The sequence below is a fragment of the Colletotrichum higginsianum genome, assembly GCF_001672515.1.
Source record: "Colletotrichum higginsianum IMI 349063 chromosome 7 map unlocalized unitig_7, whole genome shotgun sequence".
NCBI classification, from domain to species: Eukaryota; Fungi; Ascomycota; class Sordariomycetes; order Glomerellales; family Glomerellaceae; genus Colletotrichum; species Colletotrichum higginsianum.
In genome coordinates this window covers 1,011,466-1,036,643 of record NW_017263917.1, presented here as the reverse complement: position 1 = coordinate 1,036,643, position 25,178 = coordinate 1,011,466, and the positions used below count along the sequence as shown (strand labels likewise).

At 55.6% G+C, this 25,178-nt stretch overlaps 4 protein-coding genes across 4 annotated transcripts; 2 read left to right on the top strand and 2 right to left on the bottom strand.

Annotated features, from left to right (window-relative positions):
• Positions 1–784: 784 nt before the first annotated feature.
• CH63R_10012 (uncharacterized protein) lies at positions 785–10,247 on the top strand (the record flags this gene model as incomplete). Its single annotated transcript, XM_018304986.1, has 3 exons — positions 785–843; positions 943–4,267; positions 4,626–10,247. 3 exons carry the CDS (start codon positions 785–787, stop codon positions 10,245–10,247), a joined length of 9,006 nt encoding a protein of 3,001 aa, XP_018154410.1.
• A 359-nt stretch (positions 10,248–10,606) lies between these two features.
• On the bottom strand, positions 10,607–11,077 carry CH63R_10011 (uncharacterized protein; the record flags this gene model as incomplete). The annotated part of the gene is made up of 1 exon (XM_018304985.1): positions 10,607–11,077. The coding sequence occupies one exon, from the start codon at positions 11,075–11,077 to the stop codon at positions 10,607–10,609; it is 471 nt and encodes a 156-aa protein (XP_018154409.1).
• A 7,682-nt stretch (positions 11,078–18,759) lies between these two features.
• Positions 18,760–20,712, top strand: CH63R_10010 (GDP/GTP exchange factor Sec2p; the record flags this gene model as incomplete). The annotated part of the gene is made up of 1 exon (XM_018304984.1): positions 18,760–20,712. The coding sequence occupies one exon, from the start codon at positions 18,760–18,762 to the stop codon at positions 20,710–20,712; it is 1,953 nt and encodes a 650-aa protein (XP_018154408.1).
• Positions 20,713–21,753: 1,041 nt separating this feature from the next.
• On the bottom strand, positions 21,754–24,919 carry CH63R_10009 (Dolichyl-phosphate-mannose-protein mannosyltransferase; the record flags this gene model as incomplete). The annotated part of the gene is made up of 4 exons (XM_018304983.1): positions 21,754–22,302; positions 22,510–24,263; positions 24,317–24,606; positions 24,669–24,919. 4 exons carry the CDS (start codon positions 24,917–24,919, stop codon positions 21,754–21,756), a joined length of 2,844 nt encoding a protein of 947 aa, XP_018154407.1.
• Positions 24,920–25,178: the final 259 nt, after the last annotated feature.

The window sequence follows — 25,178 nt, the reverse complement described above, 5'->3', positions numbered from 1 at the left end:
GTCGACAATGCGGCGGGTGGCGCGTCCTCGAGCTTCATTGGAACACAACCCCGGCTCCATATCCTCTATTTCAGCACGTCCAACGGGCCCCATCCTTCATGGGGGCACAAGTACTTGTTCGTCACCTATTCGCTACAGAGTGACCTCGGGATGCCAAAGCCACCAGGTCAGCCTAGCCAAAAGTTGTGCAGCCCAGCTGATGAAAGTTGCGTTCCCCTACCGCGCCGGCAGCAGCATTGCACCTTGGTACCACGAATACCACTACTCGGCGCATCAGCAAGGATACTTTGCTGACCCGGTTGGTGCCGGCGCAAACGCATGTACCTTGCAGCACCTTCCGTGGTCCACCTCCTCCCAAGTCCCCAAATTAATTCATCATCCGTCTGTCTTGAGTTCCCCTTCCCCCCATCTCCAGCAATTGTCGTGGCCCGGTCAGACTGCGACCTACACCACCAGCTCAGTTCCCCCTCCTGTTCCGTCCCGTGGCCGAACTTGGCGCCCTTAGGAAGCGTCCGTTTTCTGTTGCCCTTGTTGCTATTCTTGGCCAAACGCCATTGAATGTTGTGCTTTCGTTTCAACCCGTAATCCACCGTTTGAATTCGATATAGAGCTGCCCTCCCCCGTCAGCCCCGTCCCATCCATCGAACCATCAACCCACTGCCGCGTGCGCCTCGCGATACCAAGTCCCGAGTCGTTGGCGTACCTTGGGACGCTCTTCATTACATCCAGATCAAGTGAGAAATGAACGGGTAGACGCGTCAATAAGGACCACTTGGACGACGCGATGGACAGCTCGTCATATAATTACGGCTTCAGGGCCCCTCAACATACCAACTCGCCGCTGTGAGTGCTCTTTCACCTTCGCAGCTATCGGCTTTGGGCTGCCACGTTGCATCCGTCTCTTTTTAGGCATGCATGCTGATCATGTCCCACTGCCAACAGAAGCCCAGAGACTCCAACGAGTGCCTACAAAACCAATGTGAAGAGAACAAAAACCAAGAAATGGGTCGAAGCAAAAACTCAGAACTACGACGGCGATGACTGGGGAAACGACTTTGACGACAACGACGACGAGCCTGACGAGCCTGTTCCGGTGCCGCCTCTGCGGCCGATAGGATCACGATCAGCCAGCCAATCGACAACGGCGACTCTTCCGTCTAACCAGTCATCCGCGCCTCAACCTCTCGAACCCACGCCCGTACCTTCGATGCGATCGCCGCAGCTGCCCACCACTGAGTCCGGGCTGTCATCCAGCCCGCGGCCTACCGTTGGACTCCCGCCCCTGCGGATCCAAAACTCAGCGAGGCCCATGCCTCCAGTAGTGCAACAACCTGTATCCGCCGATGTCAAGTCGCCTGCTGTCGCGTTGGGGCCGTCATCCACGGACGCTGCTTCCGAAAAGGGTCCGTACGAACAACTCGTGTCGCCTCGATCTACCAGCGGCGCTCTGCCTCTTGGGGTACCGCCACCGCCGGCACCGTTCGCTAGCCGCCCAGATCATTCCCAGGGCACTCCGTCTCCTCCAGTGGGTAGCCGACGGACTTCGCCGGCCCCGACGCAACCTCAAGCTTCCCCCTTTCCCCCTCGTAAGAGCAGCATGGGTCAGCAAGACGGTGATCGTCGGAGGTCGGGTTCTCGGTCCAGTTCGATGCAACGTCCATGGGCCGAGCAACGATCTGCGTCTCCTCCCAGCGTCATATCATCGGGTACGCCGTCAAACCAGAAGTCGCCGCCCTTCATTCGACCGTCGGACATTTATCGTCGGATGGATGATGACAAAGAACCGGAGAGAAGCTCCCCGGAACCGGGAAGGCCCGCCGCAGAGGGTGCCAACACTGCTAGAAGTGCCCGCTCAGTTTCTCCCGCAAACCCAGCCGTCCCAGTCGTTGGGCCTGGTGATCAGCAGGGGAGACGCGGCAGCTTTGACAACGAGGGTGAAGACCAAGGCTCGGCTGTTGCCGATAGCATGCGGCAACCGATTCTGGCACCCGTTGCGGAGAGAAGGAGCGAGTATGGTTTCGATGGCCTTATGGCGCAATCCCACCTCCAAAACCAAGGTCTAGATCGTCAGAGTCCTTTGGCAAGCGCCCACGAGAGCAGTTTGGCCGTTCCCGAGCCGCAGCTGCAGCGCCCGACTGCGGAAGAGTCTGACCAGAACCGGCGTTATTCTACCAGTCCTCGACTCCCAGACCTCGCCCGCATGTCTCTTTTTGGAGATGACTTCTTCACCAACCCATCAAAGCTCGCCAACGAAGCGCCCCCGATGCCGCCAATGCCAGGTACGAAGTTGGAACAACAGCCCGAGGTTGTCTCCACAGCAGATAACTCGCCGTCTGTGTCTAAAGCAGCAGCGCCCGTGACGTCTCCGCTCTCAACTATCAACTCGTTCCCGCGAACGGCCAATTCCTCGACGCCGCCTGCGGCGGCGTCGATCGACAGGCAAAAATCCCCCTCACCGTCACAGATGCTACCGGCCAGCAACCTTGCGGAATCGAGCAAATCTCGCCTGCCGTCGCAGTCATCGCGACCATCTATCCCCGGAGGCTGGGTCACCGAAACGCCCTCCATCTCCGACCAAAGGACTCCTTCCGCCGCATTGGAGCATCAGGATCCCATACTCGTCTTGGATCCCGGTGAGGTGTCCCCCATCACCGACAACGAGGACGATAAGTTCGGAGACAGCGGTGTCGTGACGGTGAAGGACAGAATATCCATCCCTGTTTCGATTCCCGAGGCTTCGGAGCGGGCCGCTCAGGTGCAGGGCCGTAATGACCAGGATACCGACTTTAAGATTTCGGCTCCGCCTAACCCTCGTGAATCAGGTAGCTCGTCGTCTGACTTTGACGCGCCCGAGAGACTGCAGCGCGAGTCAACTATGAGCACCATAGCTGACCCGTCCCCTGTCAAGGAGAGCGACAAGCTAAGAGAGGAGATCATGCGCAGCCTAAGCCCAGTCCGTCCCACCAGCGACCTGAACGATTTCGGAACCAACAACATCAACAACAATAACAACAGTAGCAGCAGCAACCAGGGACTTAGCCCGGCTATCGATGACAGCGGCGCTCGTGAGAGCACCTACCTGCACGGTGTATACGACGACTATTGGGCTGCCGGTGACGACAGGCCCGACAAGCCTGGAATGCCTTCGAAGCAGTCGGTGCCTGAAAGCGGGCTTGTCCCCAACAAAGAGATCTCGGATGTTCCTCCTCTGAGCCCTCGTAAGGACACTTCGGATAAGCCTCCGTCGCTTGGTCGGCGGTTTTCCTGGGAGGCGGGATCTGAGCAGGTCACGCCAAAGCCATCCGACTCTCAGAAAGACCCTCTCTCTGAGCCTGACCCCCAAAGCGCCCCTACGAACCAAGGAGACTCGCCATCTGAGCGTGTTCATGACGAGTCGCAAGCGACGCAGCCAGAATTGGCCAGACAAGACGAACGGACACAACAGTCCACAGTGTTAGATGATGAGCATACCGGTGTGCCACACGACTTAGGTGTCATGTCTCATCAAGTGTCGCAGGTTAGTTCGGCGCCGAGAGATCGCATGGACTCCGAAGCGATCGAACCGCCGTCACCCGTGTCAATCACGGCTGCTGATAAAAACACTATGTCGGCTGCACCAGCCCGCCGATTGTCTCTCGCGGAAGAAAAGTCAATGGCTCGGGTCTCGTCCAATCCCGTTTCCCCCAGCCCTCCGCCCGGTGATCACCCGGCCCTGGCTCAGGCCCAGCCTTTGGAGGACATGTCTCCGCCCGGATCTCCTGCGGTTTCGCAACAGCCGCCAGCGCAACCCGTCAAGGTCACGACATTTAGAGAGATCATGGATCTGGCAAGCCCATCAGAAAGGATCATCAAGTACAATGAAACACGAACGCAATTTGCGTCAATGGACTCCGGGCTCAACAACTGGCTGGTGACTTTGAAATCCCAGCACCCGGAACATGCCAACGCAACTGCGTCGTTCGGAGTCGGCGGGCCTAGCCTGGGTCAGTCCCAGGCTTCGCCGACGACCTCTCAGCCGGCTTCGCAGCAGCCTTACTACCAGCAGTATCTCAACGCCAGCAACCCTAATTTGAGCGCGGGAGCACCAGGTCGCCCCCCCGCAGGCAGCGCCGCCCCCTCGGGTTCGTCCCAGTCGCCTTCAAGCGATTTTAAGCATTCGAGCGGACAAGTTGGGGCAAAGGGCAAGGGGTTGTTGCTTGCGGCGGGCAAGGCGGGTAAAGGTCTATTGAGCAAGGGGAAGAGCAAACTCCGTGGCACTGGGGACAAGGTATTTTCTTAACATTTCTCTCAATTGGGATCATCACATCACAGGGCATCCGTTCTTTGATCTGGCTGTAGGGATCGACAGTCTGTGGTCCGTTCCGTCTCATACAAACGACTCCGTCTTTTTCCAACTTTTACTACAATTTCCTTCGCATCCCCTTTCCCCCCTTTGGTAAACACTTATGAGTTATGTGTCTCTCCCTTTCTGGCTAGAATGACGGGACTGTATGATTAGGGAATGCTACGATTTTTTTGTCTTTCTGCACGATCATGTAACCCCCTGCGGTGTGCCTTCGGGACAAATAAGGTTCCATGTGGTATTTTATATGGTGAACCCTCTCTAATTGCTTGTTCTCCCACAGAACGACTCATCTCCTCCCCCGGCTCAACCCAAGACCCGAGTCGAGCGGCGTACGTCATGGGGCATGAGTCTCGGGTCACGCCCATCTCCCCGTGCCGACAGCTTTGGCCATGCCCATTCACGTTCACACTCGGGACCTGTGTCAGGCCCAGCTCCACAGACCATCCCGGGACATCCGGCATATCCGACCCCACCAACTCAACCACCCCAGACCTCACGTACAACCCCTTGTGATGATACCTTGACTCAGGGCAATGGCAATCAAACTTCGGCTCGGGCTCCACCTCGGTCTAGAACCCCCAATCAGTTGGCCGGTCCTCACGGGGATGGTGATTCGGAGCCGGTGTCCCCCGTCTCAGACACGCACTCCATATCGGCTTCCAGGAGTTACGCCAAAGACAATGACGGAGAATTTCATGTTGGCGGTGATCTCCAGATCCCAAGGCCGATCGGCAAGACCCAACCGTCGTGGGACCCCTTCACGGGTACACCCCTGTTTGAGGAGGACGGTTTCGAGATGGGACTGTCCAGAGATCCGAGCCCACACGCACCGCCAACCGTGTACCAAGCCACCTATGCTCCTCAAGCTGCCAAAGCACGAGCAGCTACTTCGGTACCGAGAAACAACGCGCTCGATGATCAACATGACGACTGGGTCGTCGTGTCACCACAGTCGCCCCCCTCTGGCCAGGTCCAAGTCGTGTCCCCTCAGTCACCGCCACAGCCGTTGCGTTCTTTTCAACCCACCGATTCGAGCAGGGAGATACTCGAGAATGAGGATGGTGAGACGCCTGCCATCAGCCACCCTATTCAGTTGCACCCGCAACAGTCTCAGCAGCCTCAGCAGCAAACAATCCAGCACCTGCCATCGCAGCAACAAGCTGCCTCCCCACAGCGCAATTCGTCCTTTGTCGGCCTTCCGCCCATCAGACGAAGTTCCACTTTTGGAATCAACCTGACCAAAAGAGCAAAGAAGCGCTTCTCTTTGGATGAAGATGAAGATGATCATTTCGTACCGTCCCCCGTCGGTACGACAACTGACCAGTATGGCGGCCGCGGTGGCACGTCATCATCGCGCCTCCAACAGGAGGATCCGGGTTGGCCTACACAGCCCACTCGGATTGATACTGCACCATCAAGTTCCCGCAAAGATATCGGCATGTCACAAAACGTCTTCTCGGCCACATCGACGCAGGCGGCGACTCTCGCCACAGATAGCACTGGGGTGACTGGTGCCGACTGGAGAATCGACGACGAGAAACGGCCGCTCGCGCCAGGCGCGGCTTTCAAGGGAGCTGGCCACGTCCCGGGGCCCATAGACACGGGAGCTGCCATGCAGAGCGATGGACGAATGAACGGCCCGCCGTATGGCCCTGGTATGCGCCCACAACAGGGGATGATGTCCCCGACCTTCGGAGGCGGGGGCAATCCCATCCATCACCTTCCGCCGCAAGGCCCCTGGAAGCTCGAGGAGTCTCACTTGTCGGAGCCACTGGCTGCCAGTCGGAACCGCCAGTCAGGGGGGTCTTTGTCACCTCAACAACAAAGTTTTTTTGGGTACGAAAAGGAGATGGGGGTGCCTCCGCCGGCGGCGCCCCGACCGGAGACGCAGTTGCCCCCGAGGCAGAAATTCTCTGAAGTGCCTCCGTCCTCGGCACAGCGCTATCCCGGCTTGTTCTCTCCTCCTCAGAGGGAGCAGAACCCCGGGTCTCCAACGGGACCTCGAACCTCCCGTGACCTAGGCCAGCAGTATTACGGCCGAGATTCCACCTCGCTCTACAGGACTCAGACGGGCGACTCCGATGTCAGTACCTTCGACCCCTCGGTAGACGAGGAACGTGGCCGAAGCAGGCGTAGTTCCGGATTCTTCAAGGAGATTGGCGGCCGGTTCTCTCGCGAGTCCTCCCGCAGACGGCCGGCCTCCAAGGCTGCAGAAGCAGCTCCCGGCGACCCTGTCGGTCCTGTCAGTCCAGACGTGCGGGGCGGCGAAGTATCGGAAGCAAGCGTCGCAACCAGAGAGTTTCAAGACCGACAGAGGCGAAGATCAAGTTTCTTCCTCAACTTGCGAGGATCTAGACCCTCTGATGCCGGTGTGCCTCAGAGCGGCGACCGTGAAGGCATCACGCAGTCGCCTAAACCCAGCCCCAACCCTGGTGTCTCCCCTCCGGTTCAACAACCGGCGAGCTTTGCCGATAGGAAGCGGTTGTTTCTTGGTCCGCCAGGCAACGAGTTGTCCCCTGCCCTGCCAAATTCCAGCTTGTCTCGCTCGTCGACATCGACTGTCGGAAATGACGCGGCAGGCGGAGTTGTGGGACCCCCCAAGAAGCGTTTCTCTGGCTTCACAAGTAAAGTGTTCAGCCGCACTTCCAGCCAGCAAGACTTGCAGATCCCACAAAAGCCCGGTACCTCCCATTCGGCTACTTCGTCCATGCTCGGCCGACCTCCCGGCACACCGGTGAACCAGCCTGGCGTACCTAGTCCCCTCGCACCACAAGGAAGAGAACGAAGCAACACCACAGGCTCTGGGCCATACAACGTACAGCAAGCGCAGGGTAATAAACAGCTGCAACATGTTGAAGAAGAGGATCGTGGCAGGAGGAGCTCAGCAGGCGGCTTTCTCTCGGGGCTTTTCAGCAAACGCGCCGCACCCAAACACCAGGAGAATCAGCAGTCAGTACTCCGTGCACAGAACGAGAATGTGCAAATCCCATCGCAATTCAGAGTGCAGCATCCTAGCCATCAAGCACCACCCTCTAGTCTCGGATCAGCCCATCGAGGTGGAGGTCAACAGCCGTCGAGAAGCCTGCTCCAGCAGTTCGGGCAGCAGCAGCATCAAGAGCATCAGCATCATCAACAAACACATTTCCCTTCTCAAGACTCCGATGATCATCTGGCAGCCGGCACGGGATTCCATACCCAGCCTCCAGTGACTTCTCTCCGCCAGAAGAAGTCGAATGGGTCTTTCTTACCTCCGCCGCAGCCCTCGCAGCAATGCCATGCACTAGCAGAACAAGGGGCGCAGCCGTGGTTGGGCGTGGAGAACGACGATCGTGCAGCGTCATTCCAATCTCGTACCGAAACACAAGACCCAAGTGTTTTGCGGCAGAAGTCTGGCCAGCTCTTGGACCGGGCGTCTCAGCCAGTGCCAGCCCCGAGTGCTCCTGTAACCCAGGCGCAGAGAGAACAAGACTCGCCAGAACCTCGCCATGGCAACGAGCAACGACAAATTCTTTCTTCGGCGCAGCTACCCCAGGGACAACTTTTGCAGTCGAACGATCAGAACCAGGACCACTGGGTTCCTCAGGGTTTCTCGGCGGAACCAACACCTGAGCCGTCGATCAGGCACGGAATGGAACGTGAACAGGCTCCTGGTTCTCACGCGCCGCCTCTTGCACAGTCACATAGCGGCAACGCCCACGCTCTCGGCATCCACGGGCCTGGCCATGCCGAGCGAATCTTGGACCAGTCTGCACCCCTGCTTTCTCCTTCCGGCGCCAGGGCGAAGTCCCCAAACGGCGGTCCGGCCAGCCAATCTGGAATCTCCCAGCACTCGTCGACATCGACCTCTCCACAGCCGACGGTTGCTTCTCAAATGCAGCCACCTGTTAATGCCCCAGTCTTGGACTCGCAGACGCCTCTGCCAGGCTCGTCCCTGGTGTCGCCGCCAATCGGTACGTCCGGTAATGTACATCGATTTGGCCCGACGGGCCAGCCGTTACCCAATCCCGTGCCGCTGGGGCAGCAGCAATTCCCAGTCGCAGGAGACAGACTCCCATACCAGGCCTCCCAGATATCGTCATCACCTAACCAGCGCTCCTCCATGCCCTTGTCGGGACAGCCCCAGCCGCAACCACCTCAGGTCCCCCACAGCCAAGGCCAAGAAAGCTCGGTCTCGAAGTGGTTCAAGAACAGAACATCTACGCAGCCAGCACCCTCGCAACCCCATCATGGCCATGCGAAAGAGTCGGCGGCCAAGTCCATCTTCAGTGCATTCAAGCGATCATCCAAACAACCCGAGCCCCGACAACCGCAGCCGCAACAGCAACAAATGCCGCATCCAGGTCAGGCACAACGCTCCGCGGCACTCCAGGGGCAGCAGAGGACGCCACCCCCCGGGCCGCTCACTCAACGAGACTTTCACCCGTCACATGGGCATCATCCCATGTACCAACAGCAGCGTCAATCTCCCTCACCAATGGGGCCGCTTGATCAGCGACCTATCCCTCAGCACGATGTATCCCGTGGGAGCTCTGGTGGTGTGCAGAACCATGGACACATGCCACAGCACGGAGGGAGAGCGGTCGATTCTATGATAACTCGAGCAATCCCCACCCGCGAGCATGAGCCAACCCAAGTTATGCCCCAGGTCCAGGGCTTCGTCGAGCCTCGATACGACCAAGTCCCCATCCCTCAAGGCTACGCTGCCGTTCACGGCGAAGGGGGCGTGGCGCCATCCCCATACGCAATCTCGCGCGCATCGCCACCGGGTCAGTTCCCTCCTTACCAGGTGCCACCGGTACAGCATTGGAGCCCGCCTTCGGCTGCGCAAAGGCACCCTTCCGAGGTGTCACTGTACAGCCAGCCCAGCTCCACCGTGTCGCATGGGCAACATTCACTCCAAGGCTATAGGCATCCCAATGCGATGTCTGAGGGAGGTCGCCGCATAAGCATGGCCTCGCACCAGTCCAACATGTCGCACACAAGCCATAACACGCAGCCAGGCATCAGCGGCCCCAATGGAAGTCCGCCGGTGTTCGGCCAACAGCACCAACAACAAGACCCCACGGGGTTACGCATCGTGAACGATGACGGCGGCAGCCAGGGTGCAGCACCCACTCTGCAAGTTGGTCAACAAGACCCTCCCTCGTCGCAGCAGGCTCATCAGCAACGATCGTCTTCTATCAAGGCCGCCGCGCCGTATGTGGCTTCTCCGCAAGTCCATCAAACTCGCAACGATGACGCTGAGGGGCAGATAAGCAGCAACAATGGCGGCCAGCCTATATCACAAACTGCGGTATCTCTTCAGTCGGAGGCACAAACTCAAACACGCGGGCTTGCGGCCGGCAGTGGTAGTGTCACAGGGGGCAACTCGCGCAGCGCCTCGCCGGGCACACAAGTCGCGGGGGGGAGCAACATCTCGCCCGAGCCGCAGGCTCCAGCAACATCTCGCTTGAGCGTCAATTTACAAATGGCAAACCAGGAGACTCCAGACGACATCTACGATTCCACTCCACGACTGTCAACCGGGCTGCCTCCCCCACCGGCAAAGCCTGTCGTCTCTACAGCAACTGGACAGAGTATGGTCAGCGACAGCTCTGCCGACGAAGCTCCACGAAACGCCACACACGTAAACGGCAACGCCAACGGAGCGGCATCAACGACTCTGGCCAGCGGCAAGAGCACACGAGCCGAGCTGGAGGACACTGAGGACGAACGAAAAAGGTCCATTCGTCACGAGGCCCAGGAGGAGAAGATCCTAGTCGACCCTTACGAGGAACTGCAGTCTGGAGGTATCAAGTACAGGAAGGAGGAGGACCCGGAGGTGCCCCAGATGAGCGCGACGAGCTATCCCGGACAGGAATGGAACCCATACGGTGCGGGTGGCTATGAGGACTGGGACTAATCAATGGTTGGCCAGACTTCTGGCCGAGTCCGCGGGCACATGTCCCTTTTTTTTTTTCTTGATATAGTCGGGACACTTCAACATGGTCAGTGAGTAAGTCTCACTGTTCCAGGTTTTCAGGCACATAAGGGGGAGTTGGATGGATTCGTCTGGTTTTGTGGCATCATACCCCGGAATACCCAGCGCAGATTGCCGAACGGCACACCATTTAATCGAACTAATTCTTGTCGCTACTGCTAGTGTACTTATTGGAGAGTTGGCCGTTGTCTGTTGAGCGTGTCATTGATCGCTCGTACACTGCAGACACGCCATTCCACGTATTTCTTGTCACGACATCGGTACACGGGCTCCCTTTTCTCTTATGACTTTGTGGCAGCATCGTAGTTTGGTGGCAACGATCCTCTCTTCGCTGCAGCCTTCTCGTCAGGCCATTGCGGCACCTCAGACACGCCAGCAGTGTACTTTGGCGGCAAGGTATTTGTCGACTCTCTTTTTATCTCCCGCTTCGCATCGCTCCCGATCGAATCCCTCCATCGCCCGAGAGCGCCGGCCATGAAGGAAGCACGGCCGGCGTCGCGCTCGCCAGGAGGCGTGCCCTTTTCGATGTCCTTGGCCGCAGGTTCGTTGCGGGGTATGGCGACTTGTTGGTATTGCGAGGGGCTCTGGTGGACGACGTCGGGAGGGAGATCTTGCCATTGGCCAAAAGGTCCGCCGCCCGCGAAGGGGGTCGGGGCACGGGGGCCACCGGGGCCGCGGCCGCATCTACCTCCTCCAGCGGCACGTCGCTCGAGCCAGGCCTGACGGGCGGCGCGGCGTTTTCGGCAGCACATGTTGGCTTTTGGCCGAGACGTTGGTTGGCTCGTGGTTATCGGGCAAGGAGCAAGTCAGATAAAGAGATTTAGCAACTTTTCACTATTGCCTTCGTCAAGAGTAAGTGGCTTTTGTTTGTCTGGAGACCTCTGCGAGGTGCTCGAAGGGGACGAAGTGCCGTGTTTATATAACCACGACGCCCGCCGGACGGACAGGCTGGGGGCAACCTTATATAAACCTCGGCCCTTCTCGAAGAAAGTGTGCACGGGTCTTTGATGACACAAACCAATGGCGAAGGTCGAGACGTGGCAGCTGAGCGAGGCAGCCGTGACAGACCTCTAACTCGGCGGTGCGATGGGGGAGGAACTTCAGACGAAGAGCTCGTCAGTGGCTCCCGCATGACTGGATGCTCTCATATCCCGTGGATTCGATATGACCTCTCTGGGACCTTGTGAGTGTCGGAGGGAACCCGACCGCGGCGGCTCGACAGCTATCTGCCACTAGGCGACGCGCCTTCTCTTTTCGCAGCATTGAGGCGGTTCGCCACCCCTTGCACCGTCCGTCGTTGGGGGGGATGGTCCTTGAGGTCTGGCCCTGGACCACGCTCGCTTCATGCCCAGTTCGCTTCCATGGACCGAATGGGGTACAAACTCTTGGGCATTGCCCCGGTTGGATTTCGGGATGCTCCCCGCACTCGAGTGAGAGTAGAGCCCGGTCGAGGCGGCGCCGAATCCCGAATGCTCGCACTCGGCTTCGATTCCAAGGAAACACAACGACAGTGGGTTATGTTCAGGTAGACCATCTCTTGGCCGCGTAAGGTTCCTCTGATCTCACCACTATGAGGCTGGGTTGTAGGTTCTTCAAGTGCGCTCGAGGGGGCACAATATTTCGGTTCGTTGTTAATGAACGAAGTCTTGACCCTATAACGATAAGACTGATTTCGATTTACATGGAGTCAGTTGGCGGCATTTTTATCTACATGCGAGATAAAAGGCCATTCATTCCCTCTTGGAAGGAATACTCAGTCTTCTACAACAAGCACCTTTTCTTGCATTCGACTCTTGCGAGAAAAGAGCGGCGGGAGTCAGCCCAGCGAAAAGAGAGACTTGTCCATGGTCGCTGGCATCTATCCAATGGGGAAGATGGCGTCGCAATGAATATCGACAAGAAAATTGAACCAACGTTTGGCCAGTTGGATGCCATTGCCTGCGTCCCATGTACGTACACCCAAAAACAATGGGACAAAACATACAACACCAGGTATTCGCTGGTCGTCACCGACCCAACTACTGATCCGGCCCTCACTGGCTTATCTATGGGAGAGCGGACGGGATCCCGAGTTCTCCAGTGGGTATGGTCGTATGTAATAGCGATAGACTGCATAAACTAATATAAAGGGATGTTCAAATCTACTCTTTCACTGGGGTATCTATTCACAAACTCAAGATATTTCTCCTGAAAGTGTTATATTACTCCGAAATTCGTGAAAATTCCCTGATATAAAAGGGCTAGTCACTAATAACCCTTGGGGTCTGCAAGAGCCAAATGACTAGAGAGCGTTAGTTTTAGTACGGATGCACTCTGGCTACTAGCTTAAGTGATGATGGTTTACTTCCTCGCGTGCTCTTTCTGGAAGTGGAAATCGGCTCCATGGTGTGTCTTGCAGACCATTCGTAGTGATTCCATATAACTTAACTGTTTACCTAGCCGCGGAAACCAGAATCAGTGAGAAGTTTCGATGGTCTGTGTAAACCGGTGATACATATGTCAGAAGCAGTTGTTTATCCAGAGCAAGCCCACCGTGGAACAAGTCCTCCACGGGTTTCAAATGGATTTTTCCTCGGCTTACCAATGAGACCAGACGAGATAGACCTGAGGAGTACAGAGATAACGGCAGAGTCTAGGTTTCCCGGGTGTTAGCCATCCCGACCCGGCATGATATCGCACGCGAACGGCATGTGTCTCCGTGTCCCTCAGGCATGAACAAATTCAAACAGCTGACAGTTCAGGAAAACAGATCGGTTAAGGTGTGTTAAATCCTCCCTTCGACCTCCGAGCCCGTTATGTTGACAAGACTACTTGGCCAGCTACCGAGAAATCCGAAAGACGAGCAATCACATCGAGTCCAACCGGCTTGGAATTCGCTGCAAAGTTCAAGACGAAATCCTATCACACAGCCTGACCATGGGAGAGCCCCACGAAGCCTACTACGTGGCGGAACTTGGTACCTTGCGTGAACACCCTGGAATTTCATTTCCATTTTCATACACACCCCTGAGGAGCGAGAATGCTGGTGTGAACTGGCTGTTGAGCTGAAATCAATCAAAGCCACATGTAGGATTGGCCCCCAATGTTATTTCACAGATGATTCAATTAAGTTGCAAGGTTGCTAGTCTTCTCTTGACAAGCCGACACGCCGGCTTGAATCGAAACCCCATCACCAAGATTTGTCCTTGAACGCGCTAAACAGTGTCTATAATGGTACTATCAAGTGTTGCCAAGGACGTCCGCGTCGGCGAGCAAGTCTACCTGGCCCTTGACCGTCCTGTAAATGCAACAAGCATGGCAAGCTCACGACTGGCCGTCGCCGAGAATGAAACGCAGCCGACTTACCCCGGCGCTGGTGGCTGCCATTAAACGGCGTAAATTTTAATGGCGGTGATATCAAGACATGTGTATGAAAGATGTGCACCAGTGTAAGGGAGGCTTGCAGATTCTATCAATGTTTCAGGCTGCCCCCCAATGTTCTTCGTCCCTCGATATTGGTCCGCGGGAGGGTGCTGCCATGCAAGTGTCGGAGCCAGGCAAGAGAATTTCGAGTCCTGTGTGGAAAAGAGATAAAAAAGTTGCTTAGAAGGAACCCCAACAACGCTTACGAGGCGAGTGTAAGTGCAACGCCAATGCCGTGCAGGTGCAGCAAGGCCATCATCATCAGAGGGCACTGGCTGGCAGTGGCCATGCGGATAGGTGCACAACGGGACGCGAAGAGTCGCGGGAGCTAGTGCAGGCGGCTTATTTGTTTGGTCCCTTTCAGTGAAAGAAAAGAGAGTGTCTACGTTTCAAGGGAGCAGATCGGAAATGCGGATAGATGTCGACAGCTGGCCGTAAAGGATGACGTCATACGTGTCGTTGTTGCGGCCGAGCACGGTCTCAGGCACGGAGGGGGGCAAGCGGAAAGATATCTGCAATGCTCGGCCCCAGCAGGCGTATATCGGGCAACAAGTCCGCGATCGATGACGTTGTCGCCAGTCTTTGAGGCTATGGTGCATTGTTGGTCGGAAGTCAAGTGAAGGCAAATCTGTGTTCTATGAGACCCTACGTTGCGAGCCTGGGTCTAACAGCACAGCCACTCACCCACCAAAACACTGGCTCGTGACTACGAGGTTCATGAAAGCGAGCGAAGATGATATGCCATGCTGGGTGCTCCCGGCAGCTGGGGGGCCTGTTCGGAAAGGATGGGAGTTGTTGCTCTATGAATACCATCAGACGAGAGCACACAACATGTAGAGAAACGTAACAGATCCGACACGTCAGCATCAAGTAAGCCGGGGGGGCAAGAGAGAGCAAGTGCCAATGTAGCCAGCCCTGTATGAAACATACTATTTGAATCGAGAGTTGATCTGAATGAACGGACAGTGAACTGTCAGATCCAGAAAGACACTAACATCGTCACGTCGTCAACGAGGCGTTAGCTGTTTGGTTCGTAGGGGTTGGGAGGGCGATCAATATTGGAAGTGGCCAAACCATAACGGCGCAATGAGGCGCCGTTGCCGTTCTAGACACTGGAAGAGTATGCTTGGCAAGAAACGAGACCCCGCGGGGAGGGCGTGGGATGGGTCAACGCGCTCTGGGCGTCATCCATTGTCAACCAAACGGGGCTGGGGAGGCTGAAGAGGGTGCAACGGATGGGCGGAGATGAATGAGATCGATAGACTAGACGACCGATGACAGAAAGAGTTAGTCCTGTGAGACCAGCTTAAGAGAGGCGCGCGCAGGGGGGGGGGGTGTTCAGCATCCCAGTTGTTCAGGAGGCGGCTTTGGGTTGTCGATGATGCTGAAAGAAAACGTGTCTCATGGGGCCACATGCAGTCCATTAGACCCAGTACGGCTCAACTGTCGTGTCTCTTCCTAGGAAGCAGAGAAGCAAATATAGTCGACGATCAAGCGCATCAGTGCACAAAAGCAACGCGTTGGGCCTCGATGGACTACAATCAGGTCTGTCGGGCGAGTATCTCAGCGTGCCGCTGATGATTGATTCCAGCCAGGGACCTGGTGTACCAACCGCGGTTTAGATGGTCAGCAACAAGGAAACATGTTATCGAGGGACCGATACTGCGCATACAAAGCTATGTTGTTGTCGAAGGTGTCAGTGGGATTGTGTTGTGTGAGTTGGTCAGTGACATGGCCCGTTCAGCGGATGCGGCACAGGCATGAATATCGTCGCAGGGATCAGGAAGCTGAAGCACACCGTAGTCTCTTCAGTACTCCGTACGCTTCAGAGTTCAGAGTGAAGTGGGCACAGGGGTGAAATAATTACGGGCAGGGTACCTAGGTTTGGGATGCCGGCGCTCGGTCTTGGATGTTTCCGGGACTCATACAGACGCCGAAGCAGAAGCAGAAGCAGATGTAGGTGGATGGCAGGTTCAGTTGATGCTCCTGATGTGGGTTGAGGATCGGAGGGTTGCCGCTGCTTCGAATGAAGATCAAATCGACGTCACTAGGGGAGGCGCAACAGAGCTAAGAATAGGACCAATTGATGAAAGATTGAGCGACCATCGTTGATGATGGTTCGTGACCTGAAACTAGTCGGGCCAATATCGCATTATTGTACACGCAAAAGAAGATGCGAAAGTGCAATAGTGACATGGGTAGTAAGGTTAGCGGTGCGATACTCGTATTTGATGCGTAGCCAGACAAGTGTGCTCTGCGAGCTCTATATGGAGACAAATTGGAGAGAGAATGAAGATGGAGTAGAAGAGCCGGCGGTGGGGTTGATAATATCTAAGCAACAAATCAGCGTAAATGGGTGTTTGAACAGGGGCGTACAGTAAGAGGGATGGATACCCGTGTGTTCCAGAGGCGTGCGCGTCAATAGAAGTTCGGGGTCCGTTTGAACGGGCTGTGCCTAGTGCGGCGTACCGAAGCAACGAAGCGAGGATTCGGAGCGGCAGGGGAAGTTTGGATGCGTACTCTATAGGCGATCATTAGACACACAAGGCAGGCTGGAGGTAAGGTCAGAGCGGGTGACACAAACTACCTACATAGAAACCCATGCATGCACAACCGGTGGACCGTTCATAACTATGACCACTTGGAGACACCTGCCCGGTTTAGTCTTTCCTTCTGCTACCATGATCGCTGCAGAGATGGGTGACTGGGAAGGCGCCAGAAACCTGCAGGAGACGGAGGCAGGGGATGCGAGCACATGAGCACGATAGGCAGGGTCTAAGGACCCCATTTCCCCCAAACCGTACGGACGGATACATACATAAACTGTCAATTATGGGGGGTGGAATTAGGACGAAGCAAGCCAGTCACGGTTTGGAGGAAATGGGAATAGCTGAATACGGATACTTGCGAGTCAAAAACTTGAGACGTTTTCGTCCTGTCGTCGTTAACTTATTCGAATTCCCTCGTCTGTCTCAACTATATGGGTAAAGACCAAGGAGGTTAAATCGCGTTTGCAAACCTAACTATGAGCATTTGAAATCCCAACCTTCATCGTCGGTGACCAGTGCGTGCGAAATGTGTTCGACCGCGTTGTTGTGGCTGCGACGGCAGGCAAAGGGGGCGAATGCGAATCATGAGTTGTGGTCGTCATCTTAGCAGCCTTGGTTACCCACTTGGCAGGTGGCCCTGCCCGGACGCAAAGGAGGACCCACAACGTCAGTGTTCGCTGTTATGACTAGGTAGGTGCTTCCCGATCATACCGACAGCACCGTCAGCACCGACTGACGGGACATGATCGTCACGTTGTCACACTCCAGCTCAGAACTTTGGCAGGTTTGCCGACTACGTGTGTACGAACACTGACATTTTGTTCACCTGCCACCAGGCCATACTGCCGATGATCTACCTCACCCACCGCATGCTCGTGCATAACTTGTTCATGTTGCACGTCGCTTTATGCTATGTAGGTAGCTAGAATTAGGTGAAGTTAGTAGCCACCTACCCAAGTTGGGGCAGCTTACAGGTAGGTATTTTGATGGCTGGGGTCCTCCATCCTAGTGAATGGCTTGCTGGCGACCACCGCGATGCCCGGGATAGTCCCGTGGTGAGATTAGACGGGAAGTGGCAGAGTGGCTTTTAGGTCGTCGGAGCAGGCACTCGGAGACCCTAACATCATCATCATCACCATCGTCGTCGGGGAGCAGCCTTTTAGGCGCGTTCCAGTTCCAATATCCAAGTGTCCAGGCGGTTGCACTGCCCTCACCCCTGCCTGCACTTCTCGCCATGAACCGGACCCATGCCCTCCTCCCACGTTCCCACCCCTTGTCCTTTTGTCCATTCGTTCTTCCCAAACCAGCTGCCACCCAGCGCCCACCTCCGGTCTCCTGTCTCCTGTCACTGCTAGTCAGTGCGGGTGAAAGATGCTCACACTCGCAGCTGGACCTAAGGTACTGCAAGTTCGACATCTGGTCCCTGTCACGCTCGAACCGTCCAATACCACCCATGCCATCCGGCCTGGTCCAGTCCTGGTCCCTGTCACTGGTCATGGCCAATTCTGGTCCCCAGTCTTTTGCTGCCCATCCTATTCTCTGGCTGGTCCTTTTTCTCGCTTTGCCGCCTCCGCCTCCCAAGCTGTCTCTCTCTCCTTCTCTCCCTCTCGCGCGCGCGCTATGCACCTGCGCCTGCGTGCCTCCATCTGCTTGTCCGTTCAGCGCCTGCCACGATTGGAAAAGACTCAAAGCCTTGGGTGCTCCGCTGCTCGGCTCCCATCCGTCGCTTTCTCTCCTCTCTCTCCTCCTCTCCTCTTCCTGCCTTGCCAAACACACCCCTCTGCCTCTGCCTCTGTCAACCCAGCTCGGCTGGTTATCTACCTCTCGCTATCACGAATCCTCTTGATAACCGTCTAGTCTCGGACACACGATCACGAACCATTATCCACCCGCTACTGGAAGGGAATCCGCATCTCGACCTCGACAGCGCATCGCCATGACTTTGAGTGACATCTAGAAGCTCAACGACCCGTCCCGGCCTTTCCCATTTGACGTCCTAAGTTTGATTGCTGCCAGCAATCAATTGATATTTGCTGTCCCGCATTCCTCCTGTCCAACGCTTCCAAGCTGCTGCCGCCATACATCGCATCACGCTTGCTCGTTTGGATTCCTCAGCAGGCGCCGCGGCCCTGATTGCCAAAGTACTGTCTCACCACCCGACAAATTCAAACTACCCATCCAGCTCCAAATTTGGCAGCTACTGTCTTGGGTCGTCAGCGGCCTGAAAGCTTCACGAGAAATGGATTCGTATGTCTCTCGTCCAATAACCACATGACGCTCCATCTTCTTTCTCTCGTTTTTGCCTGCTCAGCTCAACAATCTCTTGATCTGCCTTGCCGTTGTGCAATACTCTCTGCTCATTCTAACAAATGGCCCTTACTAATCTCGTCTGGCATAGTTTCATCGCCGTCGCTGGCTGGGCACAACACACCAGCCCTCAACCCGGCGGGAGACCTTTTGGCCACTTCAGATCTCTCTCCACCATGGCCCGATCACCGTCCCCCAGCCCGAGGGCCACGAAAACTGCGAGTAGAGCACCGTCCGTTGCTGATATGTCCATTCTGTCTTCTTCTGTTGCCTCTTCACCGGCGCTGCGGCCTACGACAATATCGTCTCCAGACGATGACGGCGAACTCAGCACCTTGCCAGATCCGCGCAGCCGAGCTATGAGCCCTGCAAGCGAAGCCGAGACTGTCCATCACCCCGATTTAAACGACGAAGTTGCCACTTTGAGCGCCAAGTTGATCAACGCTATCAATCATCAGACAACTCTTGATGACTCTCTCTCTGCTACGAGACAGGAATTGGAAAGAGCACGCGAAAAGATTAAGCACCTGGAGGAGCAAACCGAATCTCAACGGGAAATGCTTGCTGGCGACATCTGGATTCGTCGGAAGACCGCAGAAGATGAGAAGAAGATAATCATGCTCCGTGTTACGCAAGAGAAGAAGCTACGGGAGGACGCCGAGAAGGAGAAGAAGAGAATCGAACAAGAACTGGAGAACCTGACCACGGCCTTGTTTGAAGAGGCCAACAACATGGTCATTTCTGCCAAGGAAGAGGCGCGACTGGAGCAGGAAGCCCTTCAGAAGAAAAATGACCACCTCAGGTCTCAGCTGGGCGATATGGAAGCCTTGCTGACCTCGCAGCAACAGCAACTTGCTGATCTCAAGCACGTCATGGAGCAAATGACCGCTGGTGAAGAAGACACTATGACCGGAACCGCTCCCTCCTCGCCCGGCTTCAGCAAACTAGATATCAAAGACGACGAGGGCCCGGAGGGATTTGTCGCCTCGCCTCCTGCGGACCCGACTACGCCGACCTATCCTACGAGCTTGACACATCTCATCCAGCCAGTTCTCAGAACCGACTTGGGTGCATATGAGGACTTTGTCAACCTCACACGTTTGTCTCGGAATCGCGCGGGAAGCCGTGTTTCGTCCGGCTCGTTCAACGGGCTTAACGGACTCGGCCTTGGAATGGGTGGTAGCACTTCGAGCGCCCATCCCTCCAACGCCTCAACTGCTTCTCTGTCTACCACCGGAACCCCTGCAACATCGTCGCCACAGACACCCAACACTCCGGCCTCCGTCTCAAGCGCAGCTTCATCCAATTTGGGGCCGCCCCCACCGGCTCTCAAAGAAACAAAGTTTTTTAAACGTGTCTTGGCCGAGGATGTCGAGCCGACACTCCGACTAGACATTGCCCCGGGTCTTTCTTGGCTTGCGCGTCGCAGCGTTTTGAATGCTATGAGTGACGGCTCGATTGTGGTCGAGCCAATTCCTATCAACGCACCGTTTGCATCACTTGTCAAGCCACAATATTACTCTTGCTCTTTGTGTGGCGATGCCCGCAAGGACGAGGAGCACCTGCGAACTTACCGCTTCCGAACGAGCGAGTCCGACACAGCACAACGGTACCCCCTTTGCAAGTATTGCTTAGGCCGTGTGAGGTCTACTTGCGACTTCCTCAATTTTCTACGCATACTGAAAGACGGTCATTGGCGAGCGGATGACGAGGACGCAGAGAAGGCAGCTTGGGAGGAGAGCGTTCGCCTGCGCGAGCGAATGTTTTGGTCTCGCATAGGCGGCGGTGTTATCCCAGCTGGCCATCCTGTCACTTCCTCGGACAAGAGCCCAAGAATCAGCCAAGAAAGCGCCTCTGTGGATGCTGCACCAAAGATAGCCGCGACGGCAGTAGAAAGCTCCGGCGACGATGTCACTCCCTTTGCCACCCCTTCAGAGGAGACCGTGATTCCGCTGGACCTGGTGGCCTCGCCGGCTCGGCCAGAAACACCTTGCCCGAGTCATCGAAACTCGATACAATCTTTGTCACCTGGGAATGATGGTATTACAGAAATGGAGAGAGACAGACATCTCTCTATCAACATTCCCATTACGCAGAAACAGCAGCCTATGGCCAACACCTCCGAATGAAGCATGGCAGAATGGCAGGTTTCAATGGAGCAGAGTGTGTCTACGTACTCGAGTGGACTCAACCTATCACACTGAATACTTCCAAGTCCATCTTCGTCACACGACATACCCAACTAATTTTCAATACTGTATTAACTATATTTAACAGCCACTGAAGCGCACATGCTGGGGCTACTAATGATGGTAAAAGGGAGGGAGGAAGGCGGGCTGGGGATCACGGAAAGTGAAGTCTAGGATGGACCAAGGCAGATATCACGTTCTTTTTGTCTTGGGGACTGGCAATGGCGTTTTGGAGAACAAAAATCGTGTCAACTGCAATATACCTTTTTGACGGTTGCTATCAAAGGAGCAAGTAGGTGGTCCACACCAGGCCTCCTTTGCTAGACAAACATGGAATGGGAATGACGAGAGAAAGGCACTAGATTATTACCGTCTGGTTATTAATGTTAATGATCATGATGTCTTGCAGCATTATGGTCCCTTACAAGGAGTTATGCTGATACACCTAAGACTTGAGACGTGTTTGCTTGATACTGATATGGACAGACGTGAATAGGATTCTCCTGTTCATCGCATCTTCTCTTTCACCAGTAGACTATATTGCCAACAGATAACAACGTATGCCTAGTAACAACCCCTCTGCCCTGTGAACCATAAATGCACCAAGTTCTTGGAGTTTTCATTCGGATTTCGCAATGATGGACAGACACGCAGGACATCCTTTTCTTGACTTTACAAACGAAACAACTGAAATTTCTAGGTCCATGACCCAACCGTCGCCATCTCAATCCCACCTTACTTTGCTACATCAGCAAAGGGGATTTTGTTAGGAAACTTGGCACATGCACAGCTCTTTTTTGTCACAGCCGTGCTTGGTATACAATGAATGGTTTTAGGTCAAGAGAGAGAGAGAGAGAGAGAGAGAGAGAGAGAGAGAGAGAGTAAAAGGGAGAGAAGAGATGCAGACACTGGACATCAACCCCCCTCAGGAGCACATGACTTCAGCTATACCATCACAATTCAAAAGATCCTCCCCAGCCTTCAAAGCTCTTCCTGAGCAGTAGCCTCCTTGCCGCCGTCGCTTGCAGGCTTAGCCTTCTTCTGTTCGGCCTCCTTTTGACCCTGGACGCTCTCAGCGACCTTGGGAACGGCTGAGTCTTCGGCCTTGGCCTTGGTCTCAGGATCCACTCCCTGAACATCAGGATGAGGCGGGGCAACGTTGCCGCCTTGCTCTTGCGGCCAACCGCCCTCGGGAATCTGTACTTCGTTTCCGCTGGCGTCGACGACGCGTGTCCGCGTCTCATATTTTGTCTTGAATTCGACCTTGCCCTCCAAGGCCTTGACCTGCTCTTCGTCGAGGAGGTTACCGTCCTGGTCCCGATACTCGACCTTCTCCTCACGGGAGAGCACGTTCTGAATCGGGACCCCAGAGATGGCGGCCTCTTTCGGCTGCTCGTTCAAGGCATCACCGATGGGAATCTGACCCGCTTGTCCACCGATAGGGGCGGCGGGAGCCTCGGACTTTGCGGGTGTTGGAGTGGCACCAGAGACAGAGGATTTATGGGTGAGCAGTGGCGTATACTGAGAGTACTGTGATGCCAGAAAACCAAGTCAGCGCCAGTCAAGTACCTTCACATATCCCAAACGGTGGTTTTCCGAACACACCGCGTCTCATTTGGCTACAGATCCTGTTTCATAATGAACATGACCCGGCCTTAACGAATTGCCTCTTACAAACCTTCAAAGCCCTCTTTCCGGCATGCCTCTACCCGGGATAAAAGCAGTGGTGTCACTTACGTTATCATGGAAGGTGTTGCAGTCAAAATCCCACGAGCTGAGGACCTTGACACGGTTGCACTCAGCTTTAGTCCAAGGGTTACCGTAGGCCAGGGGGGAGAACAGAACGAAAACGACAGCCGTGAGAACCAAAAAGGCGACAGCGCTAACGCGGTTGACAATGGGGTTGTTGCGGATGCCACCAAGCGAGATTCGAGCAGTCGCAAAGTCAAAGGTCGAGCAGAATGCCATGACAGCGAAGTAAAGAGCCGGGAAGTAGTGATGGAGGAAGAGCTGACGGTCCATCAGGTAGAAGGGGAAGTAGTGGAAGGCCCAGCCTAGCACAGCAGTGCCTATCTCGTAGTCAAACCGCTTGAAGGTGGTGTTGGAGTAGTCGTTGCAGTTGCGTTGCCAGCGAAGAGTTGCAATGCCCTTGAAGAGAACATAGACAACGACGGCGAGGGTAGAGCTCCACCACACGATGGGGTTGCCCAGCAGATAGATCTGACGATTGTCCCTGCCCCAGAAGTTGATACCACGCTTGAGAATCGGCCACGCGCTGGGACGAGAGTCCCAGGCGTGGGATTCGACCAAACCGGCATTGGTCTTCCACATGACCTTCTGAAGTTCCCAAAATTTGCCGAAGAAGCCCGGATTACGGTAGTTCACTTTCTCAACGTTGTCGCCAGTCAACTGGGGGTGCTCGTTGTACTCGACATACCACAGACTGTTAGGGAGCGTGCCTCCTCTTGCGCAAGTGACCTCCTGTTGCTCTGAAGCCCACTCGGGGAGCTTGACCTTGTGAGAGAAGAGAACGCAGCCAGTCATGATGTGAACCAGTCTGAATTTGGTCTCAATGGTGCGAAGGCGTTCCTTGGAGACAGAGCTGAGCGACTTCTTCTTGACGATCTCAATTTTGAAGAGATCGTTGGCGTCACCCTCGAAGCCCTCGTAACCGTAAGCGGAAACCTCGTTTTGCCAGTCAGCCTCCGTCACAGGGGGGCGGACGTCATGAGAGTGCAGGCGGCGGAAGGTGGGCATGTGGTATAGGCGAACGACATCGCCGTCCTTGATGAAGACGGGCTCAGGAAGGTTATTCCAGGCCTGGGTTCCGTTGATCTGTTCGCCGTTGATTCCGAGGGGCTGTGTCTGATTCTCGAGAAGCCAGAGATTGTTCTCGTCCTTGTGGGGGTAAAGGGTGATTTGCTGCTGCTTGCTACCGGTGGGATACATGAGCGGGTGGGAGTGCAGGTAGCCTCCCTGAGTGTTGACATGTCTGATGCTGACACGGCTGCCAAAGGCGACGTCGGCTGCGACATCCTGCATGCCTTTAGAATTGAGTGTGGACTGGAACTCGGAACTCATGAAGCCGTCACCGTCACCCGGGTTGACCAGGCAGAGGAAGTGGATGGCGAACATGGCCATGTAGAAGCCCAGCGGGATTATGACCAGGGCAAAGGCACGAGCCATAAAGTGCTTGGCCCAAACGCGCGGAGTGACATTTCTGGTGTCTCCGAGGAGAACCCAGAGTTGAATGAGGGTCAAGCTTCCGACCCAGGCGATGGTAAACAAACCAACCCACTTGATGCTGACCGTTGTTCCTAGGCCCAGACCGGTCATCAGCAACCAGAACCACCAGCTAAGCTGGAAGGCCTTCTCGGGGCCTTGCTCGTGCTGGTTGGTGAAGGACTGAAATGAGAGAGCAGTGAAGGCGGTCGCAACCATGAGCGGGGAGTCGAGGAGAATAAGACGGGCCTGCGTAAGGAGACCGTTCTCTGAGTAAGTGTTAGCAAATTAACTCCAAGGGAGAGCGACAGGGTCTTTGTACCGAAAATGATCAGACCAGAGCCCATCAGAGCTGTTGTGGTGCGACATCCAGTGGCCTTCAGAGTGAGGAACATGAGAGGGGCCAGGAGGATGCCACAGACAGCAGGGAACATGCGCATAGCAACGTAAGGGACACCGGGCTCGAGGTAGTCCTTGCCAATCTCCTTGAAGTCGAAGTCGCCGTTAAACCCAGCCAGCCAACCGGTCAGCGCAATCAGCATCTTGGCCAAGGGCGGGTGAACATCCATGAAGAATTTCCCCTTGATGTATTTCGAAGCGAAGCCACCGAAACTAGAAGAAGACAATATTAGAGATGGCGCGCAACGGGATAGCGCGAGTATGAGTGTTCTTACTGAACTTCGTCAAAGACGACGCTGGTGGGCTGATAGATGCGGAAAAGGCGAACGATGGCGGCGAGAAAGGTCAAGCCCAGCATGATCTGATAGTCGGAGACGGGCAGGAGAAAAATATCGTTGTCCTCCACACCGTCGGATTTGTAGCTCGACTCAAGCTTGACGGGGGCCTTGCCATTGACGCCATTGGCGCCATTGGCAGGCTTCTCAAGCTTGGGGCTCTGAGAGCGAACGGCTTTGGTGGCGGCCATCGTAGACGTGGTATCGGTTGAGTCGTGAGCGTCGGGACGCTGTGGCAGGGAGGTCGTCCCCTCAGTGTCAGAGGCGGCGACAGCTGCTTTGCTGACAGCTACGTCGGACAAGAACGGCGAGCGGAGTGGTCGGCGCCTAGATCAAGCAGGGCAGCGGATTTCGCGCGTACCTAGGCAGAACGGTTTGCAGAAGGGTGGAACAGGAGATCAACGAAAGTCGAGAAGAGAAGACGAGCATTAAAAGGTCGGCATGAGGCGA